Genomic DNA, 14,859 nt, shown 5'->3' on the forward strand with positions numbered 1-14,859 from the left:
ACAATGAGATTTTGTGGTACTTTCCAGCGTGCTGGCTGCATTTTAAATCTGCTATAACCATTCTGAAAGAAATTTGGTAGGATATATGCAAATCCTTTGACAGAGAAAGCTTCTTTTTGCAATCTAGCATAAGGAAACCACCCTGAATATGGAAAATATTATATCTAATGAAAGCCATCAATAATTGGAAGTTTACCATATGATGCACACACAATGTCATTTAGTTTGTAAAATAATCCTATGACGTTAGTACTGTAATTATTCCCATTCTCCAAATGGGGAACGTGAGACACAGAAAGATCTTGTAACTTGCTCCATGAACTTGACAGCCGGGAAGAGGTAAAGGCAGACTCAGGAAAATTCTGCTTCCAGAGCCTACACACTTAACTTCGACACCGTAATTACCACCATGCAGGAACATGGTTAGCCCAGCAGCATTTGCTTTACTAAAGAATTCAAGAAGAGAGAGGCATGTGGCTGGCTCAGTTGGAGTAATCGACTTGATCTTAGGGTTGTGATTTTGAGCCACACGTTGGGTAGGGAGAATGCTTAAAAATAAAATCTTAAAAAACAAACAAACAAAAACTTCAAGAAAAGAAGGAAAACAGCCATTATGGTAGCAGAGTAGAAATATGTGTGGGTAGGGGCGCCTGGGTGGCGCAGTCGGTTAAGCATCCGACTTCAGCCAGGTCACGATCTCGCGGTCCGTGAGTTCGAGCCCCGCGTCGGGCTCTGGGCTGATGGCTCAGAGCCTGGAGCCTGTTTCCGATTCTGTGTCTCCCTCTCTCTCTGCCCCTCCCCCGTTCATGCTCTGTCTCTCTCTGTCCCAAAAATAAATTAAAAAAAACGTTGAAAAAAAAGAAATATGTGTGGGTAACAATGGGTTATTTACCCTGTCCCCAAGCCTCCTGCAAGGTTTAGCTTTATGGTGTGAAAAAAATGAAAAAACAAAAAACACCTTTTGAATGTTCCCAAAAAATAGAAAGAAATCCTGAGAAAAGTGTAAACGAATGGGATAATGTTTTTGTATAGGGGCGCCTGGGTAGCTCAGGTGGTTAAGTGTCTGACTCTTGATTTCAGCCCATGCTTCAGGTCACGATCTCCATGGTTCATAACTTGGAGCCCTGCACTGGGCTATGTGCTGACAGTAACGGAGCCTGCTTCAGATTCCGGGTCTCCCTCTCTCTCTCTCTCCCTTCCCTGCTCTCTCTCAAAATAAATAAACATTAAAAAATTTAAAAAAATAAAATTATAAAAAAAAATTATTAAAGTTTGGGAGAAGTGATAATCATTAACAACTTTCTTTAGACAACCAGATGAACTGTGAAATGGGTAACAGTCTCACCTTCTGCCTCAAAATTAGCCTGACAATAAGCCAGGAAGCATTTTTGTCTGAGGCACACAGAAGAGCTATGTCCCTGTTATTCTAAAGATGCAAAGCACCTGTTAATAGCTCATTTATCATTTTAGAATTAACTTGGGGACACTGGCCAAACACTTTTAACAAGTGAGAAGGAAAAGTAAAATTCCGGAAAAACCAGGACACTAGCAGCACAGCAAATTGCACACAGCGCAGAAATAGTTGAGGATTGCAAGAAAACTACATAATAGACTTGACTGAATTTAAAAGGAAAATATTTTCGATAAAAATGTAACAGCTAAGGCGCGCTGGGCTGGCTCAGTCAGTGGGGCATGTGACTCACGATCTCAGGGCTGTGAGTTCGAGCTCCGTGCAGGGTGTACAGATCGCTTAAAAATAAAATCTTAAAAAGAAACAGCACTCGGAACACATCACAGAATTCAAATACGGAAACTGGGGTATCAAAATGTAATAAAAAGGTCAAGTTGTACCACAGGCAGTAGCGATCAGTAGAGCTTGTGGATTCTGAGTAAATTTTTGGCTGATTTCAATCCTTAACACAGTTGTACACTCAAGATGACAGATTTCTGTTTTTTGCACACACTACTACCATGATCTGTCCTTAACTAGCTTCTATGGTAACCTTTTAGCCAAGTCTAATACGATCGCAATGGGGCAAGTAAATCCGTAACTAAAACTCTGCCTCACAAAGCCATTTTTATCTCTATGTACCAGCCAGGATGTTTTAAACACACAAAATTGAGACGTTTGAGAATTTTTACTCTCTCAACTCTGGTAGGCCTGATTACATGATTGTAAGAATAGCTAACCTTCTTAACCGAAATGCAGAAATTGAGACAAGAATCCCCGAAAACCCAGGAATTTTTTTCTGAGTCTGAGTATCTAAGAACTGCCTATAATCGCTGGGGAGAAAATAAAATCCTGTTCGAGAAGAGCACAGGGGGAACGACCCTGCACTGGTTAGAAGCACGGCAGGCTCTCGCTCGGGGCGGGCCTAATTGGCAGTCACCCAGCTGTGCCTGGTGTGGAGCTGCTCCTGGAATATCTGCTGGGGACAGCTGGGTTGTGTCGAGGTCATGGTGAGCTAGGAGGTTAGGAAGGCAGCCTGCATGTGACAGGCGCCCTAGTCCGTACCCTGGGCATCAGAGGCTGAGCAGGGGGCTGAGATCTGGTTTTAATCTTAGCGTCAGAATTTATTGCAGGAGGTGCCCAGCAGAAATCTCCCTGGGATCTGCTTCCGTGAAAAACAAGCAAACAAAAACAGAAGCCCTCGCGAAGGCACGGAGACCCAGACTCCAGGTTTGTTCCTCTCTCAGACTCCTAGGTTGGAGCTTTCCTAAAAGCTAACAGCAACGTCTGGTTTAAATCTGTACCCACCTGCGTTCTTTCTTTTGGAAGTGAATCTGGATTTAACAAAATTTTAATTGAGGAATGACTTTTATGTTATCCCCTGCCATCCTAAGAGAAAAGTGTACAGAGGGAAACAGTTTCACTGATTTTTCAATAATATCCTGGTAAAGTTTATACTGAATACTCCATTCTCTTGACTTTAAAAAAAGAAAAGTGGGGAAATTCACTTTAAAAAAAATAACTAAAGAACTTTTAATATAGAGTAAGCACACTGTCACATGATTTATGTACTGTTAATTTCCAGAACATTTAAGAGGTCTTTAATAAAATTAAAAGAATAGACTCTCAGGGCGCCTGGGTGGCGCAGTCGGATAAGCGTCCGACTTCAGCCAGGTCACGATCTCGCGCTCCGTGAGTTCGAGCCCCGCGTCGGGCTCTGGGCTGATGGCTCAGAGCCTGGAGCCTGTTTCCGATTCTGTGTCTCCCTCCCTCTCTGCCCCTCCCCCATTCATGCTCTGTCTCTCTCTGTCCCAAAAATAAATAAACGTTGAAAAAAAAAAAAAAAGAATAGACTCTCTTTCTTAACATATTCACTTAGTATCTTCCCATCTAACTTCTTAGCTAATAAAGTAACAGAAGTGGAGAAAATGAATTATGGCATACATTTACGTGCGTGCATATTCATGCATGTGTTTATATACTCATATATACATATATATACATGTATATACATATATATATATATACACACTACATATATATATACACACACATATATATTAAGGTAATCTCAGCACCCCAAAAATAATTTCTAGCCTGCAAAACATTAAATTTTGTCAGAAAATAAAAAGTATTCACTCTTCTATTCTTTACCATTTCTCCCCAAACTCAGCCATTCCTTTTGAATTCTTGTTTCTTTTATCTCAGACTTTTTTTTTTTTTTTTTTTTTTTTTTATTTTTGGGACAGAGAGAGACAGAGCATGAACGGGGGAGGGGCAGAGAGAGAGGGAGACACAGAATCGGAAACAGGCTCCAGGCTCCGAGCCACCAGCCCAGAGCCTGACGTGGGGCTCGAACTCACGGACCGCGAGATAGTGACCTGGCTAAAGTCGGATGCTTAACCGACTGCGCCACCCAGGCGCCCCATTTTTTTATTTTTTTATTATTATTTTTTTTTAACGTTTATTTATTTTTGGGACAAAGAGAGACAGAGCATGAACGGGGGAGGGGCAGAGAGAGAGGGAGACACAGAATCGGAAACAGGCTCCAGGCTCTGAGCCATCAGCCCAGAGCCTGACGCGGGGCTCGAACTCACGGACCGCGAGATCGTGACCTGGCTGAAGTCGGACGCTTAACCGACTGTGCCACCCAGGCACCCCTTATCTCAGACTTTTAATGAAATGAATCCAAGAACTCGAACGCCAATCTTACAAAGTGGCCTTTACAATTCAAAAGGATCGTGCATGTTCTCCTTTTACATTTTCCCCAAATGCTCCTGGACACATGTGACATGCATATTACTTTTCCAGATACCTGTAAGTTGATTTTAATACATTTCTCCCTGTAAAGTCATCATTTGCTTCTTCCTTTCCTTTTTGTAAAGCACATGAAGTGTATTTCATGGATGAAATAAGGCCTCAGTCTTATTCTTTGTGAACCCATAACACCCAAAGAGCTTACACCCTCACATCTATTTATGTAAAAGACCTTAACAGAAAACCCACCTACTCAAAAAGCACACCTTTAAGGGACTGAATAATTTATTTTAAAAGAAAACCTCAGTCATGATAAAAGAAACTGTATTGTTCCAGGAACTGTTAATGCTCTCAGAAAACACAGCAATATTTATGCTCACAGAAAATGCTGAGCACTGTTAATGCTCACAGAAAACACAGTCTTAACCTTACAGCATCTAACATACAAGGAAAAGGGAAAAAAAGTTACCTTTTTGTGCAAGGCATGAAATTCGCTGTACCTTTTTTCAACAAAATGTTTTCTTCCATTCATTAGTACTTCTATCTTAAACACCTAAAGAAAAGAAATTTAAAAAAAGATTAATTCCACCAGTCCAAACCCCTCAGTTGTCTGATGTGGTAAGTTTGTGACCATGATATATTTCATCCCTTTAATTACAGTAGCTGAGCCCCCAAAACCCAGAAGGCTCAGGAGACCCTGGTCCAACAGCACTGATTAATGAGCATTCCGGCCAAATGCTTTAGTTAGTACCAAGTGAGGTCTCCCTGTAACGTGTCTAAAAACAACAGAAGCTTAAATGCATTCGGATGCTCCTTAAACTTTTTAAATCAGAGCACATTCCTCCCTTAAAATTAGTTCACCAATGAGTATGATGGAATTGAAACAAATCGTCTGACAACAGCGAGAGTCTGGCAGACACAGCAGGCTGGAACATTCCATTACGGGTGGGTATTTCGACGCCCGGCCATGCTGTGTCACCTAGAAGACAATCAGGCAAACAGCAGTGCATTTTAGGTTAATTTCTTCCTAAGCTGCATATTCATCTCTAGCCTCAGCTGGGCTTATTCCGCTGTTTGCAAAACAGGGAAAACGTAGTAAAGGCTCATTTTCCCTGCATGATGCCAGTGACAGCTTGCGTTCCTACCTCCAGAAGGTTGAAAGGCCAGAAGAAAAGGCTCTCTGGGTGCGCTAATTAGTAGGCACTAACATGACATTTTCTTGATTCTTAGGTCATTGGGGTCAAGACTGGGAACAAGGGATGAGAGATATTGTGAAATCCTCATGAAAACACAATGTTAAGGTGGGGTGGGGGAAGGATGCTTGGCAAGAATGGAAGAGAAGGTGATCTGTTATTTTCAAGAGTTTGTCTTGAACTCCCGTTCTGCTGAGCGAGATGTGGTCAACACCAAGATGAAGGAACACGGTTCAAATACTTAGTAAGCCTATTTCCTCTTTCAGCCACCCTTCTGGAAAAAGCTAAACTTGAGGTCACAAGACACGAAAGAGTGTTAAAAGCATGCTTACTTTAACCCTAAAGAAAACTACTTAACGGTAGCACATGAAATATGAGGTCACAATGCCGTGATTATGAAATCAGATCCCCTCTGGCTCTGTATTTCTACCTTATATGTATTACTTATTTGAAAAGACAAAATTAAATCACCAAACATAAAATATTTGTATATTTGTACTTCTTCGAATCAGAAACAAAGTCGTCTGTTCTTTGACTCCGTTTAAGAAATGTGCTTTTATCAAGCAAATGGTAAATATTTATGAATTTAATCAATATTTTATACTAACATTTGGTTTTTCAGGAAACCTCCCCAAATATACTTTTCTTTGGTCAATTAGTGAAAATAGAAACTATTTTCTTCTCAAAACATATCCATATGCTTCAAAGTCTCATATATATGTATATTATTTTTTTTAGAAAAAAAAAATTGGTCACTAATTCAATAAAGAAAATTCTTTTCCTTCAAAGATGCTGCCAGGAATCCGATGAGGAATACACCCTGAGAAACACAAACAAAAGAAGCACAGCTCCCATGTCCAGGCTTGGTTAATAGGATGCAGAATCCCTTTCTAGTGTCGGGTCCCAGAGTTAAAGCAGGACAGTGTGGAGGCAATAAAAGTAGTTTCCATCTGCTGAACTGCATGAGACAATTGAAGTTATATTCTGAGTCCAGTTACATGAGGCTTCATCGCAAAACCTACCATGGTAGATAAAGAACGGAGGGGTTGGTGGAGGGAGGTGGGTGGGGGATGGGCACTAAGGAGGGCACTTGTGATGAGCACTGGGTGTTGTATGGAAGTGATGAATCACTGTATTTTACTCCTGAAACCAGTATTGCACCGTATGTTAACTAATCAGCATGTAAACAAAAATTTGAACACCCAAACCAAAAAATACCACTTTAACTGGCATGTTTGCTGCTGGATACACAGAAGGAAAGTGTTGAAGACTCAGAAAGGCTCAACCTACTGGGTCAGCCCTCAGGGTCACCCCTCTTGAAGGCCAGGGATAAGACACATCACACAGTGGCTGCCTCATGGAATGTCATCCCTTCTATCGACCAGATGGCTCCATTACTAAGTTCCACAGTTACTTTTCAGTCAGTCAGTTCAGGGGGGCACGAGGGTGTGGGTGGGTGCGGGGTGGGTGGACACACACACACACACACACACACACACACACAGACACCGTGTGTGGTACATTTTCACGCCACTATTTTTACCGTGTTGCCATTTAAAAAACGTACAATATACCTAATATCGTTAGGGGTTTTTCTTTTAAATTCTGGGAAAATATCTTGGAAAGGAAGTTGGTTAATCAGAATTTCCGGGCCGATGTGAAGAAATGGCATCAATGTCATAAATCTTATTTTTCTGCGGGCGCCTGGGTAGCTAAGTCAGTTGAGCATCCGACGTGGGCTCAGGTCATGGCGTTGTGGTTTGTGAGTTCGAGTCCCGGGTCAGGCACTGTGCTGACAGCTGGGAGCCTGGAGCCTGCGTGGGATTCTGTGTCTCCCTCTCTCTCTGCCCTTCCCCCACTTGCAGGTGTGTATGTGTGTGTGTCTGTGTGTGTGTGTGTGTGTGTGTGTGTGTGTGTGTGTGTGTGTGCATGCGCTATCTCCGAAAAATTAACATTAAAAAAAATTTATTTAATCTTATTTTCTTGAAATCCATGGCAGCACCCCCCACCCCACTCTTTTTTTTTTAAGAGTTTCTGATACATGTTGTCCCTGCTGCCTGGAAAATCTTTTTCCCTGCTTTGTTTTCCTGGCAAACTCCTCAAGGCTGTTACCTGCCTCTAGGGTTGGGACAGCACAGGCAGAGGCTGGGAAAGCAAAAGCGCAGGATTTGATTCACTCATGTCTTTAGCAGATATTTACTGAGGGGCTTGAGGGACTACAATGTACCCAGGGGTTGCTCTAGGCTCTGAGGATTCAGCAGTGAACAAAAGGGACAGGAGCTCAGGCTTCATGGCACATACAGCCTATCTGGGGAGGAAGACTGACTATAAACACATGAATGAATATGGTGAGGTCAGGAAATAAGCACGTGAAGAACAAGGCATCAGGGTAATGAGACACGACTGAACAGGGTGCTGTTTCAGACAGCATGCTCTGAGAAAGGTGAGAGCTACAGCATCTGGAGAGAAATACCAGGAAAAAGGTGAATGTGGCTGCCTCTGGAATTTCAGACTAGGAGTAGGTGGACAAGGACTTTTTTTTTTTTTAATTTCTGCTTAAAAATTAAAAAAAAAATTGTTTTTAATGTTTATTTTTGAGAGAGCCGAAGCGAGTGAGAGAGAGAGAGAGAGAGAGAGAGAGAGAGAGAGAGACCCAGAATCCAAAGCAGGCTCCAGGCTCTCAGCTGTCAGCACAGAGCCCAACACAGGGCTCGAAGTCACAAACCATGAGATCATGACCTGAGCCAAAGTCAGACGCTTAACTGACTGAGCCACCCAGGCGCCTCTCCGGCAACTTTTTAAAGTTAAAGTCTAGGGTGGGGTGATTTCCACTTCTGTTCAAGATGGCGTAACAGGGAATAGACTGACCCTCCCATGTGGAACAACTCAAAACTGGGCAAAATATGTGGAAAAGATGGCTCTCAAGACATTAGACACGAGGAAATGAAGAAAAGTGAGACACAAAAGAAACAAAAAGGAGCCCTATGGTTACCCCAAACAGAGCCCTGAGGTCCCCTGAGTTAGGGTGCAGTTGGTGGGTGTGAGGGGAAGCAAGTTCTGAGGACAGGATGCCGGACAAGAGTGAGGTGCACAGAGAGGACTCCGGTGACCTGCCAGTGGTCTCTCCCTCCAACATTCAGCTGAATCCTCCCCAACACAAGGGATTGGACACGTCTACCAAAGGATGGGAAAACACAGTGCTCAGAGCTGACAGACAACTGGGCATACAGCCTGTCCCCAAACGTCAGGGTAGAAAACCTCGTAATTCATGAGGCACTAAGTTAGAGTTCTCAAAAAGGTCTTGCCTCAGCAGTGGGACAAAATTAACTGTAGACTAAAGGCTCTTTTAGTGCAGCATTAAAAAACAAACAAATAAAACAAACAAACAAAAATCCCAAAAAACAACATTAAAGGCAATGCCTAGAGAGTACGAACTGTTTCCAAGTAACTTAACCACATGCCAAGACAAAGCTCAAGAATATTTTTAGAAATATAAAAATACTAGTACCCAACAAGATAAAATTTACAGTGCCTGGCATCCAATCAAAAAGAAGCAGGAAGATACAATCATAATAAGAAAAACCAATCAAGAGAAATTCATGTAGAAATGACAAAGATGATAAAATTAGTAGACAAATGGATTAAAATCATTATTATACGGTAATTTCTTACACTTAAATATCCAAAAGAAAGGTTGACCATATCCATGGAAGATAATAAAAACACACACAGCAAGTCTGGGTCCCACTGATGAAATCAACAATGTCTTTGATTATCACAAAAATACAATGGGTGGGATTTACAGCAAATTAGATATAGCAAAAGAAAAGGTAAGTGATCTTAAAGATCCACCAACAGCAACTATGCCAAATGAAAAACAGAAGGGGAAAAAAACTAAAAAACAAACAAAGCTTCAGGAAACCATGGAACATCCTGAAACAGTAGAATGTATGTATACTTGGAGTCCCCACAGGAGAGGAGAGAGAGGAGACAGGGCTGATGGAAAAGACAAATGAATTTAAAGAAATCACGACCAAAAATTTTCCAAATTCGATGGAAACTATAGCCCCAAAGATCCAACAAGATCAATGGATCCAACTACAAGAAACATGTGAAAAATAAAAAATCTAAGGCAAATCATAACCAAATTCTTTAAACCCAGTAAGAAACAGAAAATCTGAAAAGCAGCCAGAGGAAAAAAAAAGAGACATTAAGTAGAAAAGAAAGGTCAGTCCGATACCAAATTTCTCAAGTATTTCTATAAATAACCAAATAAGAGTGATTCAATGCATATATACTCATGTTTTTAAACATCATAGAAATATGTGCTACGTGAAGACACCTGGCAGGGACAGGAATGGTGGTGTCCTGAGGTCTTTACCCTCAACTATTTGGAGGCTGTGCCCCCGTCAATGGAATCAGACCAATGATCTATATAAAAAGCATACAACTCTGCAGAGTACAAGGTGCTTTTTTTATATTACCTCCTCCTACCAGGCTCTGTGCTCACACTACCCCCTCGATCTCTTTATACTGTGGTTCCAAATGTTAGCTTGTATGGTTTTTTCTAAAAAAAAAAACACACACACACAAAAAATGTACTGATGGGGGAAAAGTTTCAAAAAGTTCAGACTGTAAACTTAAAAGTAGAAGTTTCTTACAGAAGAGACTTGTATAAGTCCTTGCCAATTCAAGAGGGATCTCAAATGTCCGCATACATATAAGCTCTGTAGGCACCCATGTATATAGAAGTTGTTTTATTCTCTTACACACTGGAGCCCCATCACACAGTTGTACTACTTCTACTATTTTTATTTTTTACCTTATTTATTTAATACATGTTGAACATCTTATCAGCACATTTTGAAATACCTAATTCTCTAATGGCTACATAGTACTCCTACGTATAACTGTTACCATACTTTAATTAGGACTCTGAGGTAGATACTAAGTTACATAAGTACTAAGGTACTAAGTTACAGTACAAGTTACTGTACTGTACAAGTAGAGTACTAAGTTACTGTACTATTCTGTCCCATACATATTTATTGTGTTTATATATGTATATGTTTATATATGTGTGTCTATATGCATGTTTATGCAGTTGACCCTTGAACAGTGCAGGGGCTAGGGGAACCAGCCCTCTCCCCCCCATGCAGTGAAAAACCTTATATAACTTCTGATTCCCCCAAAACTTAACTATGAATGGCCTACTGTTGACCGGAAGCCTTCCTGATAACACAGTTGATTAACATATATTTTGTACGTTATGTGTACATTATACACTGTATTCTTATAATAAAGTAAGCTAGAGAAAGGAATATGTTAAGAAAATCATAAAGAAGAACAAATACGTTTAAGGTACTATACTATATATATTAAAAAAAAAAAATCCAGATATAAGTGGACCCATAGTTCAGACCCATGTTGCTCAAGGGCCAGCAGTACACATTTAGGTATATATGTACATATATGTATACATATATAAAATAATGTATATATTATATATGTACCTATACACGTACATATATTATATATTATATATAACATAATATATAACATACAATGTATGCATTATATGTGTATCTATATTATATGTGTGTTATATAACATTATATAATCCACATTATATGTATATGTGTATATTATATATGTACACATATATGTACCTATGGAATATACGTATATTTTATAACATATGTACATATATTTTATATGTATTAATATATTCCTTATTTCGGTAAACAGACTTACACACAGAGACGAACACAAGATACATTACCAAAAATTTTGCCAAATTAACCCCCACTTATATTTACTAAGTTACAAACCTGCTAAAAAGATATGGAATATATGGAATACATATAATACATATATATATTATATGTACATATATAGAGAATATGGAATACGTAGATACAACTTTAAACACACTATTTCCATTCCTAAGTATGGTATGATTACATGTTAGAGGCAATTTTCTTCCTTTGTGATAGTATCTCTGAAATTAAACTAAAGTCAAGGATAAAATATTTCAAAATTTGGGTGTACACCCGATTTTCCAGGAACTTATTTTAAGAAATAAAATAAACTTAAGCTAAAGAAGGACTTAACCCATATTCCAGGTTGAACAGTCTCTTGCCTTCAGAAATTTGTACTCTACAAAGTTATTCACTTCCAATGAAAGCAAAAATAAAGCTTTTCCTTTAACATGCTAAAAGTATCTAATAAGTAACTTAAAACCTTCCAAATACAGATGGGGACTGTATACACAAATAAAGCTTACAGTCCAGTGTTCCAAGTTGTCTGGGTAACAAAATTGTTATGCTGAGGGGCTCCTGGGTGGCTCAGTCGGTTAAGCGTCAAAGTTGGGCTCAGGTCATGATCTTACAGTTTGTGAGTTCAAACCCTGGGTCGGGCTCTGTGCTTACAGCTCAGAGCGTGGAGTGTGCTTCAGATTCTGTGTCTCCTTCTCTCTCTGCCCTCCCCCACTTTTGCTCCGTCTCTGTCTCTCAAAAATATATAAATGTAAAAAATAATAAAAATTGTTATGCTGAGAACATGAGATACACACAAATGGCAAGTACCTGCTTTGAATATGACTTTTCTTATATATGTTTTAATACTTGCTCAGTTAGAAAAACATGGCCCAAATATTAACTCAGGGTTGAAGTCAACTCTTGGTTTGAAATATTTTTTTTAATGTTTCATTATTTATTTTTAGAGAGAGATTGTATGTGTGAACAGGGCAGGAGCAGAGATAGAGGGAGAGAGAGAATCCCAAACAAGCTCCACACTGTCAGTGCAGAGCCCGATGAGGGGCTTGATCTCATGAACCACGAGATTATGACCTGAACCAAAATCAATAGTCTGACACTTAACCAACTGTGCCACACAGATGCTCTGAAATATTCTCTTTCTTGACTTGAATGAGCAAGAAAGAAAAAATAAATTTAAGCTTTCTTTTTTTAATGTTTATTTATTTTTGAGAGAGACCGGGACAGAGTATGAGTTGGGGAGGGGCAGAGTGAGAAGGAGACACAGAATCTGAAGCAGGCTCCAGGCTCTGAGCTGTCAGCACAGAGCCCAACACAGGGCTTGAACTCATGCACAGCAAAGTCATGACCTAAGATGAAGTCGGACACAACCGGCACCCCAAGAAAGATAAAATTTAAAAGGTTGTTACTAACTTTAAAAAATTACATCTCTAAAAAAGCCATTAAGGGGCGCCTGGGTGGCTCAGTCGGTTAAGCATCCGACTTCAGCTCAGGTCACGATCTCACGGTCCGTGAGTTCGAGCCCCGTGTCGGGCTCTGTGCTGACAGCTCAGAGCCTGGAGCCTGCTTCAGATTCTGTGTCTCCCTCTCTCTGACCCTCCCCCGTTCATGCTCTGTCTCTCTCTGTCTCAAAAATAAATAAAACATTATAAAAAAAAAAAAAAAAAAAGCCATTAATTGTGTGCCTGTTGGGGGCCTGGCTTATAGCAGGTATGAATTCACCCGACAGTTTTTTATGAGTGAAAGATGGTACTAAACCCTCTAATTATAAATGACTATGATATTCAATGACTAAGTACACAATTCAATAATGCTTGTATAAAAATTTAATTTGTTCTCATTCTGAACCTTCAATCATATTTCCTCTAAGATGCCACAGTAATGAAGTGACAGACATTATTAATTTAATTGTACTATATTTGGCTGCAGAAAACTGCTAATAACTATTCTCATGCCTTTGAAAATATGTAAATTTCATACATTTTAAAGTATTTTGAGAAAAAGATGCAGTTTCAAATAAACTACTGCTTAAGGAATAAGAAGAATTCTCTAAATAATTGCCACTATCAAACAGTGCTGTAAGAGTTGGGCATAAGTAAATGTGTGTGTGTAGTTTTTAAATACAATGCTTCTTGGGGCCCCTGGGTGGCTCGGTAGGTTGAGCAACCAACTTCGGCTCGGGTCATGATCTCGCGGTCTGTGCGTTCAAGCCCCTCATCGGGCTCTGTGCTGACAGCTCAGAGTCTGGAGCCTGCTTCAGATTCAGTGTCTCCCTCTCTCTCTGCCCCTCCCCCACTCATGCTCTGTCTCTGTCTCAGAAATAAATAAGCACACATTAAAAAATTTTTTTTAAACATGATGCTTCTTTGCAAAGAAAACTCATGATACCAAAAAGACCCCGCCCCCAAAATAAGAAAAATCTCCAAAGAAAGAAGAAAAAATAAAAACACAAGCAAAATTACAGCAAAAGCAAATATCAAATCAAAGGAAGTCTAAGTTTCCTAAGTTGGGAAGATCAAAAGAAATGACCAGGGGTGCCTGGGTGGCTCAGTTGGTTAAGCGGCCGACTTTGGCTCAGGTCACGATCTCACGGTCCGTGAGTTCCAGCCCCGCGTTGGGCTCTGTGCTGACAGCTCAGAGCCTGGAGCCTGTTTCGGATTCTGTGTCTCCCTCTCTCTGACCCTCCCCTGTTCATGCTCTGTCTCTCTCTGTCTCAAAAATAAATAAACGTTAAAAAAAAAAAAAGAAATGACCATATCCCAGGGAAAAATAAGACAGTTACCTACTCTGGATTATTATTATTTTTTAACGTTTTATTTTTTTTTTTTTGAGAGAGAGACAGAGAGAGAGAGAGACAGAGCATGAGCTGGGAAAGGTCAGAGAGAGAGGGAGACACAGAATCCAAAGCAGGCTCCAGGCTGTGAGCTGTCAGCACAGAGCCCACACAGAGCTTGAACCCAGAGACCCAAGATCTTGACCTGAGCCGAAGTCAGACGCATTATTATTCACATGAAAAGGCACAAAAAGGCCATCTTAGCTGTGAGCAAACTCAGAAAACAAACGGCCCACCCATACTTTTTGAAAAAATTAATGAAGATGTAGAATTGTCAGGGCGCCTGGGTGGCTCAGTCAGTTAAGCATCTGACTTCGGCTCAGGTCATGATCTCATGGTTTGTGGGTTCGAGCCCCACGTCGTGATCTGTGCTGACAGCTCAGAGCCTGGAGCCTGCTTTGGATTCTGTGTCTCCCTCTCTCTCTGCCCCTCCCTACTCGTGCTCTGTCTCTGTCTCTCTCTCTCTATCTCTCAAAAATAAAAAAAACATTAGGAAAAAAAAGCTGTAGAATTGTCAAGGGATAGATGAATTAAAACTAAGAACTCAAAAATATATGAAAGTAATATATTTTTTATATATTTAATGTATATAATTATTTTTATGCATTTATAGTTAATATAGTTTTATTTTTTTTAATTTTTTTAAAAATTTTTTTAATGTTTATTTATTTTTGAAGGAGAGAGAGACAGAGTATGAGTGGGGGAGGGGCAAAGAGAGAAGGAGACACAGAATCCGAAGCAGGCTTCAGGCTCTGAGCTGTCAGCACAGAGCCCGATGTGGGGCTCGAACCCACAAACTGTGAGATCATGACCTGAGCCGAAGTCGGATGCTCAACCAACTGAGTCACC

General features: G+C 40.2%; 1 protein-coding gene across 2 annotated transcripts in view; it reads right to left on the bottom strand.

Moving 5' to 3' along the window:
- Positions 1-14,859, bottom strand: part of SNX24 (sorting nexin 24) — a 159,211-nt gene that overhangs the window by 64,829 nt on the left and 79,523 nt on the right. For both annotated transcript variants that reach the window (XM_086705440.1, XM_086705447.1), the window contains exon 2: positions 4,677-4,760. In XM_086705440.1, coding sequence (XP_086561566.1) covers positions 4,677-4,760 — 84 coding nt within the window. The remainder of the gene's footprint in view (positions 1-4,676; positions 4,761-14,859) is intronic.

The sequence above is a fragment of the Puma concolor genome, chromosome A1, assembly GCF_028749965.1.
Source record: "Puma concolor isolate L17-30 chromosome A1, mPumCon1.1.hap2, whole genome shotgun sequence".
NCBI lineage: Eukaryota > Metazoa > Chordata > Mammalia > Carnivora > Felidae > Puma > Puma concolor.